At 49.0% G+C, this 25,078-nt stretch overlaps 1 protein-coding gene across 1 annotated transcript in view; it reads right to left on the bottom strand.

The window, feature by feature from the left end:
* The window catches only part of LOC138363104 (filaggrin-2-like), a 114,753-nt gene that overhangs the window by 50,574 nt on the left and 39,101 nt on the right, over positions 1–25,078 (bottom strand). Inside the window, exons 2-3 of the mRNA XM_069322091.1 lie at positions 15,994–16,350; positions 10,574–10,846 (exon numbers count right to left, since the gene is read on the bottom strand). Of these exons, the coding sequence (XP_069178192.1) occupies positions 10,574–10,846; positions 15,994–16,350 (630 nt within the window). The remainder of the gene's footprint in view (positions 1–10,573; positions 10,847–15,993; positions 16,351–25,078) is intronic.

The following is a 25,078-nucleotide window of genomic DNA, read 5'->3' as shown; positions in this document are numbered from 1 at the left end:
TGGCGTGGTCTTCACTACCCTTGGCGTGGTGTTCACTACCCTTTGCGTGGGGTTCACTACCCTTGGAGTGGTGTTCACTACCCTTCACGTGGTGTTCACTACCCTGGGCGTGGTCTTCACTACCCTTGGCATGGTGCTCACAACCCTTGGCATAGTGTTCACTGCCCTTGGCGTGGTGTTCACTACTCCTGGCGTGGTGTTCACTACCCTTGGCGTGGTGTTCCCTACCCTTAGCGTGGTGTTCACTAACCTTGGCGTGGTGTTCACTACTCTTGTCGTGGTGTTCACTACCATTGGCGTGTGTTCACTACCCTTGACGTGGTGTTCACTACCCATTGCGTGGTGTTTACTACCCTTGGCGTGGTGTTCACTACCCTTGGCGTCATGTATACTACCCTTTGCATGGTGTTCACTACCCTTGGCTTGGTGTTCACTACCCTTCGCTTAGTTTTCACTACCATTGGCATGGTGTTCACTACCCTTGGCATGGTGTTCACTACCATTGGCATGGTGTTCAATACCCTTGGTGTGGTGTTCATTATCCTTCGCGTGGTCTTCACTACCCTTGGCGTGGTCTTCACTACCCTTGGCGTGGTGTTCACTACCCTTTGCGTGGTGTTCACTACCCTTGGAGTGGTGTTCACTACCCATCACGTAGTGTTCACTACCCTGGGCGTGGTGTTCACTACCCTTGGCATGGTGCTCACAACTCTTGGCATAGTGTTCACTGCCCTTGACGTGGTGTTCACTACTCCTGGCGTGGTGTTCACTACCCTTGGCGTGGCGTTCCCTACCCTTAGCGTGGTGTTCACTACCCTTGGCGTGGTGTTCACTACCCTTGGCGTGGTGTTCACTACCCTTAGCGTGGTGTTCACTACCCATGGCATTGTGTTCACTACCCATTGCGTGGTGTTTACTACCCTTGGCGTGGTATTCACTACCCTTGGCGTGGTGTTCACTTCCCATGGCATGGTGTTCACTACCCATGGCGTGGTGTTTACTAACCTTGGCGTGGTGTTCATTATCCTTCGCGTGGTCTTCACTACCCTTGGCGTGGTCTTCACTACCCTTGGCGTTATGTTCACTACACTTTGCGCGGTGTTCACTACCCTTGGCTTGGTGTTCACTACCCTTCACTTAGTGTTCACTACCCTTAGCTTGGTGTTCACTACCCTTGGCATGGTGTTCAATACCCTTAGCGTGGTGTTCACTACCCTTGGTGTGGTGTTCACTACCCTTGGCGTGGTATTCAGTGAACGTTGCGTGGTTTTCACTGAACTTGGCGTGGTGTTCACTACCCTTGGCGTTGTGTTCACTACCCTTGGTTTGGTGTACATTGAACTTGGCGTGGTGTTCACTATCCTCAACGTGTGTTCACTATCCTTAGCGTGGTGTTCACTATCCTGAGCATGTTTTTCACTACCCTTGGTGTGGTGCTCACTCTCCTTGGCGTGGTGTTCACTACCCTTGGCGTAATGTTCACTGCTCTTGGCGTGGTGTTTACTACCCTTGGCGTGGTGTTCACTACCCTTTGCGTCATGTTCACTACACTTTGCGTGTTGTTCACTACCCTTGGCTTAGTGTTCACTACCCTTGGCTTGGTGTTCACTACCCTTGGCATAGTGTTCACTACCCTATGCGTGGTGTTCACTACCCTTGGAGTGGTGTTCACTACCCTTCACGTGGTGTTCACTACCCTTGGCATGGTGTTCACTACCATTGGCATGGTGTTCAATACCCTTGGCGTGGTGTTCATTATCCTTCGCGTGGTCTTTACTACCCTTGGCGTGGTCTTCACTACCCTTGGCGTGGTGTTCACTACCCTTTGCGTGGTGTTCACTACCCTTGGAGTGGTGTTCACTACCCATCACGTAGTGTTCACTACCCTGGGCGTGGTGTTCACTACCCTTGGCATGGTGCTCACTACCCTTGGCATAGTGTTCACTGCCCTTGACGTGGTGTTCACTACTCCTGGCGTGGTGTTCACTACCCTTGGCGTGGCGTTCCCTACCCTTAGCGTGGTGTTCACTACCCTTGGCGTGGTGTTCACTACCCTTGTCATGGTGTTCACTACCCTTAGCGTGGTGTTCACTACCCATGGCATGGTATTCACTACCCATTGCGTGGTGTTTACTACCCTTGGCGTGGTGTTCACTACCCTTGGCGTGGTGTTCACTTCCCATGGCATGGTGTCCACTACCCATGGCGTGGTGTTTACTAACCTTGGCGTGGTGTTCATTATCCTTCGCGTGGTCTTCACTACCCTTGGCGTGGTCTTCACTACCCTTAGCGTTATGTTCACTACACTTTGCGCAGTGTTCACTACCCTTGGCTTGGTGTTCACTACCCTTCGCTTAGTGTTCACTACCCTTAGCTTGGTGTTCACTACCCTTGGCATGGTGTTCAATACCCTTAGCGTGGTGTTCACTACCCTTGGCGTGGTGTTCACTACTCTATGTGTGGTGTTCACTACTCTTGGAGTGGTGTTCACTACCCTTTACGTGGTGTTCACTCCCCTTGGCGTGGTGTTCACTACCCTTGGTGTGGTGTTCACTACCCTTGGCGTGGTATTCAGTGAACGTTGCGTGGTTTTCACTGAACTTGGCGTGGTGTTCACTACCCTTGGCGTTGTGTTCACTACCCTTCGTTTGGTGTACATTGAACTTGGCGTGGTGTTCACTATCCTCAACGTGTGTTCACTATCCTTAGCGTGGTGTTCACTATCCTGAGCATGTTTTTCACTACCCTTGGTGTGGTGCTCACTACCCTTGGCGTGGTGTTCACTCCCCTTGGCGTAATGTTCACTGCTCTTGGCGTGGTGTTTACTACCCTTGGCGTGGTGTTCACTACCCTTTGCGTCATGTTCACTACACTTTGCGTGTTGTTCACTACCCTTGGCTTAGTGTTCACTACCCTTGGCTTGGTGTTCACTACCCTTGGCATAGTGTTCACTACCCTATGCGTGGTGTTCACTACCCTTGGCATGGTGTTCACTACCCTTGGCATAGTGTTCACTCCTCTTGGCGTGGTGTTCACTACCCTTGGCGTGGTGTTCCTTACCCTTAGCGTGCTGTTCACCACCCTTTGCGTGGTGTTCACTACCCTTGACGTGGTGTTCACTACACTTGGCGTGGTATTCATTGAACGCTGCGTGGTTTTCACTGAGCTTGGCGTGGAGTTCACTACCCTTGGTGTGGTGTTCACTATCCGTGGCGTAGTGTTCACTATCCTTGTGTGGTGTTCACTATCCTTGGCGTGGTGTTCACTTTCCTTTGCGTGGTGTTCACTATCCTTGGCGTGGTGTTCACTAACCTTGGCGTGGTGTTCACTGAACTTGGCGTGGTGTTCACTATCCTTGGAGTGGTGTTCACTATCCTTGGCGTAGTGTTCACTGAACTAGGCGTGGTGTTCACTATCCTTAGCGTGGTGATCACTATCCCTGGAGTTGTGTTTACTACCCAAGGCGTGATGTTCACTGAACTTGCCGTGGTGTTCACTACCCATGGCATGGTGTTCACTACCCATGGCGTGGTGTTCACTACCCTTGGCGTGGTGATCACTACCCTTGGGATGTTCTTAACTACCCTTGACGTGGTGTTCACTACCCTTGCTGTCATGTTTACTACCCTTGGCGTGGTGTTCACTTCCCTTAACGTGGTGTTCACTACTCTTGGCGTGGTGTTCACTACCCTTAACGTGGTGTTCACTACCCATGACGTCATGTTCACTACCCTTGGCGTGGGGTTCACTAACCTTGGCGTGATGTTCACCACCCTTCGCGTGGTGTTCACTACCCTTAACTTGGTGTTCACTACCCATAGCATGGTGTTCACTACCCATCGCGTGGTGTTTACTACCCTTTCGTGGTGTTCACTACCCTTGGCGTCATGTTCACTACCCTTTGCATGGTGTTCACTACCCTTGGCTTGGTGTTCACTGCCCTTCGCTTAGTGTTCACTACCATTGGCATGGTGTTAACTACCCTTGGCATGGTGTTCACTACCATTGGCCTGGTGTTCACTACACTTTGCGTGGTGTTCATTATCGATGGCGTGGTCTTCACTACCCTTGGCGTGGTGTTCACTACCCTTGGCGTGGTGTTCACTACCCTTTGCGAGGTGTTCACTATTCTTGGAGTGGTGTTCATTACCCTTCACGTGGTGTTCACTACCCTGGGCGTGGTGTTCACTACCCTTGGCATGGTGCTCACTACTCCTGGCATACTGTTCACTGCCCTTGGCGTGGTGTTCACTACCCTTGGGGTGGTGTTCCCTACCCTTAGCCTAGTGTTCACTACCCTTAGAGTGGTGTTCACTACCCTTGGCGTGGTGTTCACTACCCTTAGCGTGGTGTTCACTACCCATGGCATTGTGTTCACTACCCATTGCGTGGTGTTTACTACCCTTGGCGTGGTATTCACTACCCTTGGCGTGGTGTTCACTTCCCATGGCATGGTGTTCACTACCCATGGCGTGGTGTTTACTAACCTTGGCGTGGTGTTCATTATCCTTCGCGTGGTCTTCACTACCCTTGGCGTGGTCTTCACTACCCTTGGCGTTATGTTCACTACACTTTGCGCGGTGTTCACTACCCTTGGCTTGGTGTTCACTACCCTTCACTTAGTGTTCACTACCCTTAGCTTGGTGTTCACTACCCTTGGCATGGTGTTCAATACCCTTAGCGTGGTGTTCACTACCCTTGGTGTGGTGTTCACTACCCTTGGCGTGGTATTCAGTGAACGTTGCGTGGTTTTCACTGAACTTGGCGTGGTGTTCACTACCCTTGGCGTTGTGTTCACTACCCTTGGTTTGGTGTACATTGAACTTGGCGTGGTGTTCACTATCCTCAACGTGTGTTCACTATCCTTAGCGTGGTGTTCACTATCCTGAGCATGTTTTTCACTACCCTTGGTGTGGTGCTCACTCTCCTTGGCGTGGTGTTCACTACCCTTGGCGTAATGTTCACTGCTCTTGGCGTGGTGTTTACTACCCTTGGCGTGGTGTTCACTACCCTTTGCGTCATGTTCACTACACTTTGCGTGTTGTTCACTACCCTTGGCTTAGTGTTCACTACCCTTGGCTTGGTGTTCACTACCCTTGGCATAGTGTTCACTACCCTATGCGTGGTGTTCACTACCCTTGGAGTGGTGTTCACTACCCTTCACGTGGTGTTCACTACCCTTGGCATGGTGTTCACTACCATTGGCATGGTGTTCAATACCCTTGGCGTGGTGTTCATTATCCTTCGCGTGGTCTTTACTACCCTTGGCGTGGTCTTCACTACCCTTGGCGTGGTGTTCACTACCCTTTGCGTGGTGTTCACTACCCTTGGAGTGGTGTTCACTACCCATCACGTAGTGTTCACTACCCTGGGCGTGGTGTTCACTACCCTTGGCATGGTGCTCACTACCCTTGGCATAGTGTTCACTGCCCTTGACGTGGTGTTCACTACTCCTGGCGTGGTGTTCACTACCCTTGGCGTGGCGTTCCCTACCCTTAGCGTGGTGTTCACTACCCTTGGCGTGGTGTTCACTACCCTTGGCATGGTGTTCACTACCCTTAGCGTGGTGTTCACTACCCATGGCATGGTATTCACTACCCATTGCGTGGTGTTTACTACCCTTGGCGTGGTGTTCACTACCCTTGGCGTGGTGTTCACTTCCCATGGCATGGTGTCCACTACCCATGGCGTGGTGTTTACTAACCTTGGCGTGGTGTTCATTATCCTTCGCGTGGTCTTCACTACCCTTGGCGTGGTCTTCACTACCCTTAGCGTTATGTTCACTACACTTTGCGCGGTGTTCACTACCCTTGGCTTGGTGTTCACTACCCTTCGCTTAGTGTTCACTACCCTTAGCTTGGTGTTCACTACCCTTGGCATGGTGTTCAATACCCTTAGCGTGGTGTTCACTACCCTTGGCGTGGTGTTCACTACTCTATGTGTGGTGTTCACTACTCTTGGAGTGGTGTTCACTACCCTTTACGTGGTGTTCACTCCCCTTGGCGTGGTGTTCACTACCCTTGGTGTGGTGTTCACTACCCTTGGCGTGGTATTCAGTGAACGTTGCGTGGTTTTCACTGAACTTGGCGTGGTGTTCACTACCCTTGGCGTTGTGTTCACTACCCTTCGTTTGGTGTACATTGAACTTGGCGTGGTGTTCACTATCCTCAACGTGTGTTCACTATCCTTAGCGTGGTGTTCACTATCCTGAGCATGTTTTTCACTACCCTTGGTGTGGTGCTCACTACCCTTGGCGTGGTGTTCACTCCCCTTGGTGTAATGTTCACTGCTCTTGGCGTGGTGTTTACTACCCTTGGCGTGGTGTTCACTACCCTTTGCGTCATGTTCACTACACTTTGCGTGTTGTTCACTACCCTTGGCTTAGTGTTCACTACCCTTGGCTTGGTGTTCACTACCCTTGGCATAGTGTTCACTACCCTATGCGTGGTGTTCACTACCCTTGGCATGGTGTTCACTACCCTTGGCATAGTGTTCACTCCTCTTGGCGTGGTGTTCACTACCCTTGGCGTGGTGTTCCTTACCCTTAGCGTGCTGTTCACCACCCTTTGCGTGGTGTTCACTACCCTTGACGTGGTGTTCACTACACTTGGCGTGGTATTCATTGAACGCTGCGTGGTTTTCACTGAGCTTGGCGTGGAGTTCACTACCCTTGGTGTGGTGTTCACTATCCGTGGCGTAGTGTTCACTATCCTTGTGTGGTGTTCACTATCCTTGGCGTGGTGTTCACTTTCCTTTGCGTGGTGTTCACTATCCTTGGCGTGGTGTTCACTAACCTTGGCGTGGTGTTCACTGAACTTGGCGTGGTGTTCACTATCCTTGGAGTGGTGTTCACTATCCTTGGCGTAGTGTTCACTGAACTAGGCGTGGTGTTCACTATCCTTAGCGTGGTGATCACTATCCCTGGAGTTGTGTTTACTACCCAAGGCGTGATGTTCACTGAACTTGCCGTGGTGTTCACTACCCATGGCATGGTGTTCACTACCCATGGCGTGGTGTTCACTACCCTTGGCGTGGTGATCACTACCCTTGGGATGTTCTTAACTACCCTTGACGTGGTGTTCACTACCCTTGCTGTCATGTTTACTACCCTTGGCGTGGTGTTCACTTCCCTTAACGTGGTGTTCACTACTCTTGGCGTGGTGTTCACTACCCTTAACGTGGTGTTCACTACCCATGACGTCATGTTCACTACCCTTGGCGTGGGGTTCACTAACCTTGGCGTGATGTTCACCACCCTTCGCGTGGTGTTCACTACCCTTAACTTGGTGTTCACTACCCATAGCATGGTGTTCACTACCCATCGCGTGGTGTTTACTACCCTTTCGTGGTGTTCACTACCCTTGGCGTCATGTTCACTACCCTTTGCATGGTGTTCACTACCCTTGGCTTGGTGTTCACTGCCCTTCGCTTAGTGTTCACTACCATTGGCATGGTGTTAACTACCCTTGGCATGGTGTTCACTACCATTGGCCTGGTGTTCACTACACTTTGCGTGGTGTTCATTATCGATGGCGTGGTCTTCACTACCCTTGGCGTGGTGTTCACTACCCTTGGCGTGGTGTTCACTACCCTTTGCGAGGTGTTCACTATTCTTGGAGTGGTGTTCATTACCCTTCACGTGGTGTTCACTACCCTGGGCGTGGTGTTCACTACCCTTGGCATGGTGCTCACTACTCCTGGCATACTGTTCACTGCCCTTGGCGTGGTGTTCACTACCCTTGGGGTGGTGTTCCCTACCCTTAGCCTAGTGTTCACTACCCTTAGAGTGGTGTTCACTACCCTTGGCGTGGAGTTCACTACCCTTGGCGTGGTGTTCACTACCCATGGCATGGTGTTCACTACCCATGGCGTGGTGTTTACTACCCATGGCGTGGTGTTCACTACCCTTGGCGTCATATTCACTACACTTTGCGTGGTGTTGACTACCCTTGGCTTGGTGTTCACTACCCTTCGCTTAGTGTTCACTACCCTTGGTTTGGTGTTCACTACCCTATGCGTGGTATTCACTGAACGTTGCGTGGTTTCTACTGAACTTGGCGTGGTGTTCACTACCCTTGGCGTTGTGTTCACTACCCTTGGTTTGGTGTTCACTGAACTTGGCGTGGTGTTCACTATCCTTAACGTGGTGTTCACTATCCTTAGCGTGGTGTTCACTACCCTTAGCATGTTTTTCACTACCCTTGGTGCGGTGCTCACTACCCTTGGCGTAATGTTCACTACTCTTAGCGTGGTGTTCACTACCCTTGGCTTGGTGTTCACTACCCATGACGTGGTGTTCACTACTTTTAACGTGGTGTTCACTACCCTTGGCGTGGTGTTCACTACCCTTGGCATATTGTTCACTACCCTTCGCCTGGTGTTCATTACCCTTGGCGTGGTCTTTACTTTCTTTGGCGTGGTGTTCACTGCCCTTGGTGTGGTGTTCACTACCCTTGGCGTGGTGTTCACTACCATTGGCAAGGTGTTCACTACCCTTCGCCTGGTGTTCATTACCCTTGGCGTGGTGTACACTACCCTTGGGATGGTGTTCACTTCCCTTTGCATGGTGTTCACTACCCTTGGCGTGGTGTTCACTACCCTTGGGATGGTGTTCACTACCCTTCGACTGGTGTTCACTACCCTTAGCGTGGTGTTCACTACCCTTGATTTGGTGTTCACTACCCTTGATTTGGTGTTCACTACCCTTAACGTGGTGTTCACTACCCCTGGGCGTGGTATTCACTACTCCTGGCGTGGTGTTCAATACCTTTGGCGAGGTATTCACTGAACGTAGCGTGGTGTTCACTAACCTTGGCGTGGTGTTCACTACCCTTGGCATGGTGTTCACTGCCCTTTGCGTGGTGTTCACTACCCTTGGCGTGGTGTTCACTACCCTTGGCTTATTGTTCACTACCCTTGGCATGGTGTTCATTACCCTTAGCGTGGTCTTCACTACCCTTGGCGTGGTGTTCACTACCCTTGACGTGGTGTTCACTACCCATTGCGTGGTGTTTACTACCCTTGGCGTGGTGTTCACTACCTTTGGCGTTACGTTCACTCCCCTTTGCATGGTGTTCACTACCCTCGGCTTAGTGTTCACTACCCTTCGCTTAGTTTTCACTACCATTGGCATGGTGTTCACTACCCTTGGCATGGTGTTCACTACCATTGGCATGGTGTTCAATACCCTTGGCGTGGTGTTCAATATCCTTCGCGTGGTCTTCACTACCCTTGGCGTGGTCTTCACTACCCTTGGCGTGGTGTTCACTACCCTTTGCGTGGTGTTCACTACCCTTGGAGTGGTGTTCACTACCCATCACGTAGTGTTCACTACCCTGGGCGTGGTGTTCACTACCCTTGGCATGGTGCTCACTACCCTTGGCATAGTGTTCACTGCCCTTGACGTGGTGTTCACTACTCCTGGCGTGGTGTTCACTACCCTTGGCGTGGCGTTCCCTACCCTTAGCGTGGTGTTCACTACCCTTGGCGTGGTGTTCACTACCCTTGGCGTGGTGTTCACTACCCTTAGCGTGGTGTTCACTACCCTTGTCGTAGTGTTCACCACCCATGGCGTGGTGTTTACTACCCTTGGCGTGGTGTTCACTACCCTTGGCGTCATGTTCACTACCCTTTGCATGGTGTTCACTACCCTTGGCTTGGTGTTCACTACCCTTCGCTTAGTTTTCACTACCATTGGCATGGTGTTCACTACCCTTGGCATGGTGTTCACTACCATTGGCATGGTGTTCACTACCCTTGGCCTGGTGTTCATTATCCTTGGCGTGGTCTTCACTACCCTTGGCGTGGTCTTCACTACCCTTGGCGTGGTGTTCACTACCCTTTGCGTGGTGGTCACTACCCTTGGAGTGGTGTTCACTACCCTTCACGTAGTGTTCACTACCCTGGGCGTGGTGTTCACTACCCTTGGCATGGTGCTCACTACCCTTGGCATAGTGTTCACTGCCCTTGACGTGGTGTTCACTACTCCTGGCGTGGTGTTCACTACCCTTGGCGTAGCGTTCCCTACCCATAGCGTGGTGTTCACTACCCTTGGCGTGGTGTTCACTACCCTTGGCGTGGTGTTAACTACCCTTGGCGTGGTGTTCACTACCCTTGGCGTGGTGTTCACTAGCCATGGCATGGTGTTCACTTCCCATACGTGGTGTTTACTACCCTTGGCGTGGTGTTCACTACCCTTGGCGTGGTGTTCACTTCCTATGGCATGGTGTTCACTACCCATGGCGTGGTGTTTACTACCCTTGGCGTGGTGTTCACTACGCTTGGCGTCATGTTCACCACACTTTGCGCGGTGTTCACTACCCTTGGCTTGGTGTTCACTACCCTTCGCTTAGTGTTCACTACCCTTAGCTTGGTGTTCACTACCCTTGGCATGGTGTTCAATACCCTTAGCGTGGTGTTCACTACCCTTGGCGTGGTGATCACTACCCTATGTGTGGTGTTCACTACTCTTGGAGTGGTGTTCACTACCCTTTACGTGGTGTTCACTCCCCTTGGCGTGGTGTTCACTACCGTTGGCATGGTGTTCATTACCCTTTGCATATTGTTCACTCACCTTGGCGTGGTGTTCACTTCCCGTGGCGTGGTGTTCCCTATCCTTAGCGTGTTGTTCACTACCCTTAGCGTGGTGTTCACTACCCTTGGCGTGGTGTTCACTACACTTGGCGTGGTGTTCACTACCCTTGGTGTGCTGTTCACTACACTTAGCGTGGTGTTCACTACCCTTGGAGTGGTGTTCACTACCCTTGGCGTGGTATTCAGTGAACGTTGCGTGGTTTTCACTGAACTTGGCGTGGTGTTCACTACCCTTGGCGTTATGTTCACTACCCTTGGTTTGGTGTACACTGAACTTAGCGTGGTGTTCACTATCCTCAACCTGTGTTCACTATCCTTAGCGTGGTGTTCACTATCCTGAGCATGTTTTTCAGTAATCCTTGGTGTGGTGCTCACTACCCTTGGCGTAATGTTCACTGCTCTTGGCGTGGTGTTTACTACCCTTGGCGTGGTGTTCACTACTCTTTGCGTCATGTTCACTACACTTTGCGTGTTGTTCACTACCCTTGGCTTAGTGTTCACTACCCTTGGCTTGGTGTTCACTACCCTTGGCATAGTGTTCACTACCCTATGCGTGGTGTTCACTACCCTTGGAGTGGTGTTCACTACCCTTCACGTGGTGTTCACTAACCTGGGCGCGGTGTTCACTACCCTTGGCATGGTGTTCACTACCCTTGGCATAGTGTTCACTCCTCTTGGCGTGGTGTTCACTACCCTTGGCGTGGTGTTCCTTACCCTTAGCGTGTTGTTCACCACCCTTAGCGTGGTGTTCAATACCCTTGACGTGGTGTTCACTACACTTGGCGTGGTGTTCACTACCCTTGGCGTGGTATTCACTGAACGCTGCGTGGTTTTCACTGAGCTTGGCGTGGTGTTCACTACCCTTGGCGTGGTATTCACTGAACGCTGCGTGGTTTTCACTGAGCTTGGCGTGGTGTTCACTACCCTTGGTGTGGTGTTCACTATCCGTGGCGTAGTGTTCACTATCCTTGTGTGGTGTTCACTATCCTTGGCGTGGTGTTCACTATCCTTCGCGTGGTGTTCACTATCCTTGGCGTGGTGTTCACTAACCTTGGCGTGGTGTTCACTGAACTTGGCGTGATTTTCACTATCCTTGGAGTGGTGTTCACTATCCTTGGCGTAGTGTTCACTGAACTAGGCGTGGTGTTCACTATCCTTAGCGTGGTGATCACTATCCCTTGAGTTGTGTTTACTACCCAAGACGTGATGTTCACTGAACTTGCCGTGGTGTTCACTACCCATGGCATGGTGTTCACTACCCATGGCGTGGTGTTCACTACCCTTGGCGTGGTGATCACTACCCTTGGGATGTTCTTCACTACCCTTGACGTGGTGTTCACTACCCTTGCCGTCATGTTTACTACCCTTGGCGTGGTGTTCACTTCCCTTAACGTGGTGTTCACTACTCTTGGCGTGGTGTTCACTACCCTTAACGTGGTGTTCACTACCCATGACGTCATGTTCACTACCCTTGGCGTGGGGTTCACTAACCTTGGCGTGGTGTTCACCACCCTTCGCGTGGTGTTCACTGCCCTTAACTTGGTGTTCACTACCCATGGCATGGTGTTCACTACCCATGGCGTGGTGTTTACTACCCTTTCGTGGTGTTCACTTCCCTTGGCGTCATGTTCACTACCCTTTGCATGGTGTTCACTACCCTTGGCTTGGTGTTCACTGCCCTTCGCTTAGTGTTCACTACCATTGGCATGGTGTTCACTACCCTTGGCATGGTGTTCACTACCATTGGCCTGGTGTTCACTACACTTTGCGTGGTGTTCATTATCGATGGCGTGGTCTTCACTACCCTTAGCGTGGTGTTCACTACCCTTCGCGTGGTGTTCACTACCCTTTGCGTGGTGTTCACTATTCTTGGAGTGGAGTTCATTACCCTTCACGTGGTGTTCACTACCCTGGGCGTGGTGTTCACTACCCTTGGCATGGTGCTCACTACTCCTGGCATAGTATTCACTGCCCTTGGCGTGGTGTTCACTACTCTTGGCGTGGTGTTCACTACCCTTGGCGTGGTGTTCCCTACCCTTAGCGTAGTGTTCACTACCCTTAGCGTGGTGTTCACTACCCTTGGCGTGGTGTTCACTACCCTTGGCGTGGTGTTCACTACCCATGGCATGGTGTTCACTACCCATGGCGTGGTGTTTACTACCCTTGGCGTGGTGTTCACTACCCTTGGCGTCATATTCACTACACTTTGCGTGGTGTTCACTACCCTTGGCTTGGTGTTCACTACCCTTCGCTTAGTGTTCACTACCCTTGGCTTGGTGTTCACTACCCTTGGCATGGTGTTCAATTCCCTTAGTGTGGTGTTCACAAGCCTTGGCGTGGTGTTCACTACCCTATGCGTGGTGTTCATTACCCCTGGAGTGGTGTTCACTACCTTTCAGGTGGTGTTCACTACCATGGGCGTGGTGTTCACTACCCTTGGCATGGTGTTCACTACCCTTGACATAGTGCTCACTCCCCTTGGCGTGGTGTTCACTACCCTTGGCGTGGTGTTCCCTACCCTTAGCTTGTTGTTCACTACCCTTAGCGTGGTGTTCACTACCCTTGGCGAGGTGTTCACTACACTTGGCGTGGTGTTCACTACCCCTTGGTGTGGTGTTCACTACCCTTGGCGTGGTATTCACTGAACGTTGCGTGGTTTTTACTGAACTTGGCGTGGTGTTCACTACCCTTGGCGTTATGTTCACTACCCTTGGTTTGGTGTTCACTGAACTTGGCGTGGTGTTCACTATCCTTAACGTGGTGTTCACTATCCTTAGCGTGGTGTTCACTACCCTTAGCATGTTTTTCACTACCCTTGGTGCGGTGCTCACTACCCTTGGCGTAATGTTCACTACTCTTCGCGTGGTGTTCACTACCCTTGGCTTGGTGTTCACTACCCATGACTTGGTGTTCACTACTTTTAACGTGGTGTTCACTACCCTTGGCGTGGTGTTCACTACCCTTGGCATATTGTTCACTACCCTTCACCTGGTGTTCATTACCCCTGGCGTGGTCTTTACTTTCCTTGGCGTGGTGTTCACTGCCCTTGGTGTAGTGTTCACTACCCTTGGCGTGGTGTTCACTACCATTGGCATGGTGTTCACTAATCTTCGCCTGGTGTTCATTACCCTTGGCGTGGTGTACACTACCCTTCACATGGTGTTCACTACCTATGACGTGTTGTTCAGTACCTTTGGTGTGGTGTTCATTACCCTTGGCGTGGTGTTCACTACCCTTGGCATGGTGTTCACTTCCCTTTGCATGGTGTTCACTACCCTTGGCGTGGTGTTCACTACCCTTGGGATGGTGTTCACTACCCTTCGACTGGTGTTCACTACCCTTAGCGTGGTGTTCACTACCCTTGATTTGGTGTTCACTACCCTTGATTTGGTGTTCACTACCCTTAACGTGGTGTTCACTACCCCTGGGCGTGGTATTCACTACTCCTGGCGTGGTGTTCACTACCTTTGGCGTGGTATTCACTGAACGTAGCGTGGTGTTCACTAACCTTGGCGTGGTGTTCACTACCCTTGGCATGGTGTTCACTGCCTTTTGCGTGGTGTTCACTACCCTTGGCGTGGTGTTCACTACCCTTGGCTTATTGTTCACTAACCTTGGCATGGTGTTCATTACCCTTAGCGTGGTCTTCACTACCCTTGGCGTGGTGTTCACTACCCTTGACGTGGTGTTCACTACCCATTGCGTGGTGTTTACTACCCTTGGCGTGGTGTTCACAACCTTTGGCGTCATGTTCACTACCCTTTGCATTTTGTTCACTACCCTCGGCTTGGTGTTCACGACCCTTCGCTTAGTTTTCACTACCATTGGCATGGTGTTCACTACCCTTGGCATGGTGTTCACTACCATTGGCATGGTGTTCACTACCCTTGGCGTGGTGTTCATTATCCTTGGCGTGGTCTTCACTACCCTTGGCGTGGTCTTCACTACCCTTGGCGTGGTGTTCACTACTCTTTGCGTGGTGTTCACTACCCTTGGAGTGGTGTTCACTACCCTTCAGGTAGTGTTCACTACCCTGGGCGTGGTGTTCACTACCCTTGGCATGGTGCTCACTACCCTTGGCATAGTGTTCACTGCCCTTCACGTGGTGTTCACTACTCCTGGCGTGGTGTTCACTACCCTTGGCGTAGCGTTGCCTACCCTTAGCGTGGTGTTCACTACCCTTGGCGTGGTGTTCACTACCCTTGGCGTGGTGTTCACTACACTTGGCGTGGTGTTCACTACCCCTTGGTGTGGTGTTCACTACCCTTGGCGTGGTATTCACTGAACGTTGGGTGGTTTTTACTGAACTTGGCGTGGTGTTCACTACCCTTGGCGTTATGTTCACTACCCTTGGTTTGGTGTTCACTGAACTTGGCGTGGTGTTCACTATCCTTAACGTGGTGTTCACTATCCTTAGCGTGGTGTTCACTACCCTTAGCATGTTTTTCACTACCCTTGGTGCGGTGCTCACTACCCTTGGCGTAATGTTCACTACTCTTCGCGTGGTGTTCACTACCCTTTGCTTGGTGTTCACTACCCATGACTTGGTGTTCACTACTTTTAACGTGGTGTTCACTACCCTTGGCGTGGTGTTCACTACCCTTGGCATATTGTTCACTACCCTTCGCCTGGTGTTCATTACCCCTGGCGTGGTCTTCACTTTCCTTGGTGTGGTGTTCACTGCCCTTGGTGTGGTGTTCACTACCCTTGGCGTGGTGTTCACTACCATTGGCATGGTGTTCACTAATCTTCGCCTGGTGTTCATTACCCCTGGCGTGGTGTACACTAACCTTCACATGGTGTTCACTACCTATGACGTGTTGTTCAGTACCTTTGGTGTGGTGTTCATTACCCTTGGCGTGGTGTTCACTACCCTTGGCATGGTGTTCACTTCCCTTTGCATGGTGTTCACTACCCTTGGCGTGGTGTTCACTACCCTTGGGATAGTGTTCACTACCCTTCGACTGGTGTTCACTACCCTTAGCGTGGTGTTCACTACCCTTGATTTGGTGTTCACTACCCTTGATTTGGTGTTCACTACCCTTAACGTGGTGTTCACTACCCCTGGGCGTGGTATTCACTACTCCTGGCGTGGTGTTCACTACCTTTGGCGTGGTATTCACTGAACGTAGCGTGGTGTTCACTACCCTTGGCGTGGTGTTCACTACCCTTGGCGTAATGTTCACTGCTCTTGGCGTGGTGTTTACTACCCTTGGCGTGGTGTTCACTACTCTTTGCGTCATGTTCACTACACTTTGCGTGTTGTTCACTACCCTTGGCTTAGTGTTCACTACCCTTGGCTTGGTGTTCACTACCCTTGGCATAGTGTTCACTACCCTATGCGTGGTGTTCACTACCCTTGGAGTGGTGTTCACTACCCTTCACGTGGTGTTCATTAACCTGGGCACGGTGTTCACTACCCTTGGCATGGTGTTCACTACCCTTGGCATAGTGTTCACTCCTCTTGGCGTGGTGTTCACTACCCTTGGCGTGGTGTTCCTTACCCTTAGCGTGTTGTTCACCACCCTTAGCGTGGTGTTCAATACCCTTGACGTGGTGTTCACTACACTTGGCGTGGTGTTCACTACCCTTGGCGTGGTATTCACTGAACGCTGCGTGGTTTTCACTGAGCTTGGCGTGGTGTTCACTACCCTTGGCGTGGTATTCACTGAACGCTGCGTGGTTTTCACTGAGCTTGGCGTGGTGTTCACTACCCTTGGTGTGGTGTTCACTATCCGTGGCGTAGTGTTCACTATCCTTGTGTGGTGTTCACTATACTTGGCGTGGTGTTCACTATCCTTCGCGTGGTGTTCACTATCCTTGGCGTGGTGTTCACTAACCTTGGCGTGGTGTTCACTGAATTTGGCGTGGTTTTCACTATCCTTGGAGTGGTGTTCACTATCCTTGGCGTAGTGTTCACTGAACTAGGCGTGGTGTTCACTATCCTTAGCGTGGTGATCACTATCCCTTGAGTTGTGTTTACTACCCAAGGCGTGATGTTCACTGAACTTGCCGTGGTGTTCACTACCCATGGCATGGTGTTCACTACCCATGGCGTGGTGTTCACTACCCTTGGCGTGGTGATCACTACCCTTGGGATGTTCTTCACTACCCTTGACGTGGTGTTCACTACCCTTGCCGTCATGTTTACTACCCTTGGCGTGGTGTTCACTTCCCTTAACGTGGTGTTCACTACTCTTGGCGTGGTGTTCACTACCCTTAACGTGGTGTTCACTACCCATGACGTCATGTTCACTACCCTTGGCGTGGGGTTCACTAACCTTGGCGTGGTGTTCACCACCCTTCGCGTGGTGTTCACTGCCCTTAACTTGGTGTTCACTACCCATGGCATGGTGTTCACTACCCATGGCGTGGTGTTTACTACCCTTTCGTGGTGTTCACTTCCCTTGGCGTCATGTTCACTACCCTTTGCATGGTGTTCACTACCCTTGGCTTGGTGTTCACTGCCCTTCGCTTAGTGTTCACTACCATTGGCATGGTGTTCACTACCCTTGGCATGGTGTTCACTACCATTGGCCTGGTGTTCACTACACTTTGCGTGGTGTTCATTATCGATGGCGTGGTCTTCACTACCCTTGGCGTGGTGTTCACTACCCTTCGCGTGGTGTTCACTACCCTTTGCGTGGTGTTCACTATTCTTGGAGTGGAGTTCATTACCCTTCACGTGGTGTTCACTACCCTGGGCGTGGTGTTCACTACCCTTGGCATGGTGCTCACTACTCCTGGCATAGTATTCACTGCCCTTGGCGTGGTGTTCACTACTCTTGGCGTGGTGTTCACTACCCTTGGTGTGGTGTTCCCTACCCTTATCGTAGTGTTCACTACCCTTAGCGTGGTGTTCACTACCCTTGGCGTGGTGTTCACTACCCTTGGCGTGGTGTTCACTACCCATGGCATGGTGTTCACTACCCATGGCGTGGTGTTTACTACCCTTGGCGTGGTGTTCACTACCCTTGGCGTCATATTCACTACACTTTGCGTGGTGTTCACTACCCTTGGCTTGGTGTTCACTACCCTTCGCTTAGTGTTCACTACCCTTGGCTTGGTGTTCACTACCCTTGCCATGGTGTTCAATTCCCTTAGTGTGGTGTTCACAACCCTTGGCGTGGTGTTCACTGCCCTATGCGTGGTGTTCATTACCCCTGGAGTGGTGTTCACTACCTTTCACGTGGTGTTCACTACCCTGGGCGTGGTGTTCACTACCCTTGGCATGGTGTTCACTACCCTTGACATAGTGCTCACTCCCCTTGGCGTGGTGTTCACTACCCTTGGCGTGGTGTTCCCTACCCTTAGCTTGTTGTTCACTACCCTTAGCGTGGTGTTCACTACCCTTGGCGAGGTGTTCACTACACTTGGCGTGGTGTTCACTACCCCTTGGTGTGGTGTTCACTACCCTTGGCGTGGTATTCACTGAACGTTGCGTGGTTTTTACTGAACTTGGCGTGGTGTTCACTACCCTTGGCGTTATGTTCACTACCCTTGGTTTGGTGTTCACTGAACTTGGTGTGGTGTTCACTATCCTTAACGTGGTGTTCACTATCCTTAGCGTGGTGTTCACTACCCTTAGCATGTTTTTCACTACCCTTGGTGCGGTGCTCACTACCCTTGGCGTAATGTTCACTACTCTTCGCGTGGTGTTCACTACCCTTGGCTTGGTGTTCACTACCCATGACTTGGTGTTCACTACTTTTAACGTGGTGTTCACTACCCTTGGCGTGGTGTTCACTACCCTTGGCATATTGTTCACTACCCTTCACCTGGTGTTCATTACCCCTGGCGTGGTCTTCACTTTCCTTGGCGTGGTGTTCACTGCCCTTGGTGTGGTGTTCACTACCCTTGGCGTGGTGTTCACTACCATTGGCATGGTGTTCACTAATCTTCGCCTGGTGTTCATTACCCTTGGCGTGGTGTACACTACCCTTCACATGGTGTTCACTACCTATGACGTGTTGTTCAGTACCTTTGGTGTGGTGTTCATTACCCTTGGCGTGGTGTTCACTACCCTTGGCATGGTGTTCACTTCCCTTTGCATGGTGTTCACTACCCTTGGCGTGGTGTTCACTACCCTTGGGATGGTGTTCACTACCCTTCGACTGGTGTTCACTACCCTTAGCGTGGTGTTCACTACCCTTGATTTGGTGTTCACTACCCTTGATTTGGTGTTTACTACCCTTAACGTGGTGTTCACTACCCCTGGGCGTGGTATTCACTACTCCTGGCGTGGTGTTCACTACCTTTGGCGTGGTATTCACTGAACGTAGCGTGGTGTTCACTAACCTTGGCGTGGTGTTCACTACCCTTGGCATGGTGTTCACTGCCTTTTGCGTGGTGTTCACTACCCTTGGCGTGGTGTTCACTACCCTTGGCTTATTGTTCACTAACCTTGGCATGGTGTTCATTACCCTTAGCGTGGTCTTCACTACCCTTGGCGTGGTGTTCACTACCCTTGACGTGGTGTTCACTACCCATTGCGTGGTGTTTACTACCCTTGGCGTGGTGTTCACTACCTTTGGCGTCATGTTCACTACCCTTTGCATTTTGTTCACTACCCTCGGCTTGGTGTTCACGACCCTTCGCTTAGTTTTCACTACCATTGGCATGGTGTTCACTACCCTTGGCATGGTGTTACCCTTGGCATGGTGTTTTCACTACCATTGGCATGGTGTTCACTACCCTTGGCACTACCCTTGGCATTGGAAATTGGGATGTCTGGGATATTTTGAAAACTGCAGGGAGGTTTGGGACAAATGTGACCAAACGCCGCTTTCAGTACTTCGCATATGTTGGGTATAAAAAACTCGTAATTTCAAACTGCGAATACGTGCAAAGAGCCAGAATTTGGCTCCAAAATTTGGCTCAGGCCACGATATTGGGATGTTTGGGATATTTTGAAAATTGCAGGGAGGTTTGGGACAAATGTGACCAAACGCCATATTCAGTACTTCGCATATGTTGGGTATAAAAAATCGTAATTTCAAACTGCGAATACGTGCAGAGAGCCAGAATTTGGCTCCAAAATATTGCTCAGGCCTCGAAATTGGGAGGTTTGGGATACTTTGAAAACTGCAGGGGAGTTTGTGCAAAATGTGACTCTCTGCCACTTTCAGTACTTGGCATATGTTGGGTATAAAAAGTCGGATTTTCAAACTGCGAATACGTGCAGAGTGCCGGAATTTGGCTCCAAAATATGGCTCAGGCCTCGAAATTGGGATGTTTGGGATATTTTGAAAACTGCACGAGAGTTAGTGCAAAATGTGACTCACTGCCACTTTCAGTACTTGGCATATGTTGGGTATAAAAAGACGTAATATCAAACAGAGAATACGTGCAGAGAGCCAGAATTTGGTTAAAAAATATGGCTCAAGGCTCGAAATTGGGATATTTGGGATATTTTGAAAACTGGAGGGGAGTTTGTGCAAAATGTGACTCACTGCCGCTTTCAGAACATGACATATGTTGGGTATAATAAGTCGTAATTTCAAACAGCGAATGCGTGCAGAGAGCCAGAATTTGCTCCAAAATATGGCTCAGGCCTCGATATTGGGATGCTTGGGATATTTTGAAAACTGCAGGGGGGATTGGGACAAATGTGACCAAACGCCACTTTTAGTACTTGGCATATGTTGAGTATAAAAAAGTCGCAATTTCAAACTGCGAATACATGCAGAGAGCCAGAATTTGGCTCCAAAATATGGCTCAGGCCTCGAAATTGGGATATTTGGGATATTTTGAAAACTGCAGGGGAGTTTGTGCAAAATGTGACTCATTGCCGCTTTTAGTACTTGGCATATGTTCCGTATAAAAAGTCGTAATTTCAAACTGCGAATACGTGCCTAGAGCCAAAATTTGGCTCAGGCCTCGAAATTGAGATGTTTGGGATATTTCGAAAACTGTAGGGGAGTTTGTGCAAAATGTGACTCTCTGCCGCTTTCAGTACTTGGCATATGTTGGGTATAAAAATTCGTAGTATCAAACTGCGAATACGTGCAGAAAGCCAGAATTTGGCTCCAAAATATTGCTCAGGCCTCGAAATTGGGATATTTTGAAAACTGCAGGGAGGTTTGTGACAAATGTGACCAAACGCCGCTTTCTGTACTTGGCATATGTTGGGTATAAAAAGACGTAATTTCAAACTGAGAATACGTGCAGAGAGCCAGAATTTGGATCTAAATTATGGTTCAGGCTTTTTAATTGGAATGTTTGGGATATTGTGAAAACTGGAGGGAGGTTTGGGACAAATATGACCAAACGCCGCTTTCAGTACTTGGCATATGTTGAGTATAAAAAATTCGCAATTTCAAACTGCGAATACGTGCAGAGAGACAGAATTTGGGTCCAAAATATGGCTCGGGCCTCAAAATTGGGATATTTGGGATATTTCGAAAACTGGAGGGGAGTTTGTGCTAAATATGAAATTTTGAAATATGAGCCATTTGAAATTTGAGCCAGAGAGCCAAATTCTGGCTCTCTGCACGTATTCGCAGTTTTAAATTACGAATTTTTAATACGGAACATGTGCCAAGTAATGAAAGCGGCGTTTGGTCATATTTGTCCCAAACACCTCTGCAGTTTTCAAAATATCCCAAACATCCAATTTTGAGGCATGAGCCATATTTTGGAGCCTAATTTTGGCTCTCTGCATGTATTCGCAGTTTGAAATTACGACTTTTTATACGCATTATATGCCAAGTACTGAAAGCAGCGTTTAGTCATATTTGTCCCAAACCCCCCCGGAGTTTTCAAAATATCCCAAACATCCCAATTTCGAGGCCTGAGCCATATTTTGGAGCCAATTTCTGGCTCTATGCACATATTCGCAGTATGAAATTACGACTTTTTATACCCAACATATGCCAAGTCCTGAAAGTGGCAGAGAGTCACATTTTGCACAAACTCCCCAACAGTTTTCGAAGAATCACAAATATCCCAATTTAGAGGCCTGAGCAATATTTTGGAGCCAAATTCTGGCTCTCTGCACGTATTCGCATTTTGATTTTACGAATTTTTATACCCAACATATGCCAAGTACTGATAGCGGCAGTGAGTCACATTTTGTACAAACTCCCCCGCAGTTTTCAAAATATCCCAAACAAACCAATTTCAAAGCCTGAGCCATATTTTGGAGCCAAATTCTGGCTCTCTGCACGTATTCGCAGTCTGAAATTACCACTTTTTTATACACAACATATGCCAAGTACTCATAGCAGCCTTTGGTCACATTTGTCCCAAACCTCCCTGCAGTTTTCAAAATATCCCTAACATCCAATTTTGAGGCCTGAGCCATATTTTGGAGCCAAATTCTAGCTCTCTGCACGTATTCGAAGTTTGAAATTACGACTTTTTATACGGAACATATGCCAAGTACTAAAAGCGGCAATGAGTCACATTTTGCACAAACTCCCCTGCAGTTTTCAAAATATCCCAAATATCCCAATTTCGAGGCCTGAGCCATATTTTGGAGCCAAATTCTGGCTCTCTGCATGTATTCGCAGTTTGAAATTGCGACTTTTTTATACTAAACATATGCCAAGTACTAAAAGTGGCGTTTGGTCACATTTGTCCCAATCCCCCCTGCAGTTTTCAAAATATCCCAAGCATCCCAATATCGAGGCCTGAGCCATATTTTGGAGCCAAATTCTGGCTCTCTGCACGCATTCGCTGTTTGAAATTACGACTTATTATACCCAACATATGTCATGTCCTGAAAGCGGCAGTGAGTCACATTTTGCACAAACTCCCCTCCAGTTTTCAAAATATCCCAAATATCCCAATTTCGAGCCTTGAGCCATATTTTTTAACCAAATTCTGGCTCTCTGCACGTATTCTCTGTTTGATATTACGTCTTTTTATACCCAACATATGCCAAGTACTGAAAGTGGCAGTGAGTCACATTTTGCACAAACTCTCGTGCAGTTTTCAAAATATCCAAAACATCCCAATTTCGAGGCCTGAGCCATATTTTGGAGCCAAATTCTGGCACTCTGCACGTATTCGCAGTTTGAAAATCCGACTTTTTATACCCAAAATATGCCAAGTACTGAAAGTGGCAGAGAGTCACATTTTGCACAAACTCCCCTGCAGTTTTCAAAGTATCCCAAACCTCCCAATTTCGAGGCCTGAGCAATATTTTGGAGCCAAATTCTGGCTCTCTGCACGTATTCGCAGTTTGAAATTACGATTTTTTATACCCAACATATGCGAAGTACTGAATATGGCGTTTGGTCACATTTGTCCCAAACCTCCCTGCAATTTTCAAAATATCTCAAATATCCCAATTTCGTGGCCTGAGCCAAATTTTGGAGCCAAATTCTGGCTCTTTGCACGTATTCGCAGTTTGAAATTACGATTTTTTATACCCAACATATGCGAAGTACAGAATATGGCGTTTGGTCACATTTGTCCCAAACCTCCCTGCAATTTTCAAAATATCTCAAACATCCCAATATCGTGGCCTGAGCCATATTTTGGAGCCAAATTCAGGCTCTCTGCACGTATTCGCAGATTTAAATTACGACTTTTTATACCCAACATATGTCAAGTCTTGAAAGCGGCAGTGAGTCACATTTTGCACAAATTCCCCTGCAGTTTTCGAAATATGCCATATATCCCAATTTCGAGACCTGAGCTATATTTTGGAGCCAAATTCTGGCTCTCTGCACGTATTCGCCGTTTGAAATTACGACTTTTTATACCCAACATATGCCAAGTACTGAAATCGTCAATGAGTCACATTTTGCACAAACTCTCCTGCAGTTTTCAAAATATCCGAAACATCCCAATTTCGAGGCATGAGCAATATTTTGGAGCCAAATTCAGGCTCTCTGCACGTATTCGCAGTTTGAATTTACGACTTTTTATACGGAACATATACCAGGTACTGAAAGCGGCGTTTGGTCATATTTGTCCCAAACCCCCCTGCAGTTTTCAAAATATCCCAAACATTCCAATTTAGAGGCCTGAGCCAAATTCTGGCTCTATGCACGTATTCGCAGTTTAAAATTACGACTTTTTATACCCAACATATGTCCAGGTCCTGAAAGCGGCAGTGAGTCACATTTTGCACAAACTCCCCTGCAGTTTTCGAAATATGCCAAATATCCCAATTTCGAGACCTGAGCCATATTTTGGAGCCAAATTCTGGCTCTCTGCACGTATTCGCAGTTTGAAATTGCGACTTTTTTATACCCAACATATGCCAAGTACTGAGAGCGGCGTTTGGAAACGTTTGTCCCTATCCCACCTGCAGTTTTCAAAATATCCCAAACATCCCAATTTCGAGGCCTGAGCCATATTTTGGAGCCATATTCAGGCTCTCTGCACGTATTCGTAGTTTGAAATTACGACTTTTTTATACCCAACATATGCGAAGAACTGAAAGAGGCGTTTGGTCACATTTGTCCCAAACCTCCGTACAGATTTCAAAATATCCCAAACATCCCAATTTCGAGGCCTGAGCCATATTTTGGAGCCAAATTCTGGCTCTCTGCACGTATTCGCAGTTTGATATTACAAATTTTTATACCCAACATATGCCAAGTACTGAAAGCAGCAGTGAGTCACATTTTGAACAAACTCCCCTGCAGTTTTCAAAATATCCCAAATATCCCAATTTCGAGGCCTAAGACATATTTTGGAGCCAAATTCCGGCTCTCTGCACGTATTCGCTGTTTGATATTACGAATTATTATACCCAACATATGCCAAGTCCTGAAAGCGGCAGTGATTTACATTTTGCACAAACTCCCCTGCAGTTTTCGAAATATCCCAATTTCGAGGCCTGAGCTATATTTTGGAGCCAAATTCTGGCTCTCTGCACGTATTCGCAGTTTGAAATTAAGAATTTTTATACCAACATATGCCAAGTACTGAAAGCGGCGTTTGGTCATATTTGTCCCAAACCCCCTCGCAGTTTTCAAAATATCCCAAACATCCCAATTTCAAGGCCTCAGCCATATTTTGGAGCAAAGTTCTTGCTCTATGCACGTATTCGCAGTGAGATATTACGACTTTTTTTATACCCAACATACGCCAAGTACTGATAGCGGCAGTGAGTCACATTTAGTACCAAACTCCCCCACAGTTTTCAAAATATCCCAAACAAACCAATTTCGAAGCCTGAGCCATATTTTGGAGCCAAATTCTGGCTCTCTGCACGTATTCGCAGTCTGAAAATACCACTTTTTTATACACAACATATGCCAAGTACTAAGCGGCGTTTGGTCACATTTGTCCCAAACCTCCCTGCAGTTTTCATAATATCGCAAACATCCCAATTTCGAGGCCTGAGCCATATTTTGGAGCCAAATTCTGGCTCTATGCACGTATTCGCAGTTTGATATTACGACTTTTTATACCCAACATATGCCAAGTCCTGAAAGTGGAAGTGAGTTACATTTTGCACAAACTCCCCTGCAGTTTTCGAAATATCCCAAATATCCCAATTTCGAGGCCTGAGCAATATTTT

This window comes from Procambarus clarkii, chromosome 10 (genome assembly GCF_040958095.1).
Source record: "Procambarus clarkii isolate CNS0578487 chromosome 10, FALCON_Pclarkii_2.0, whole genome shotgun sequence".
In the NCBI taxonomy this organism is placed as follows: Eukaryota; Metazoa; Arthropoda; class Malacostraca; order Decapoda; family Cambaridae; genus Procambarus; species Procambarus clarkii.
This window is presented reverse-complemented; position numbering and strand designations above follow the sequence as displayed.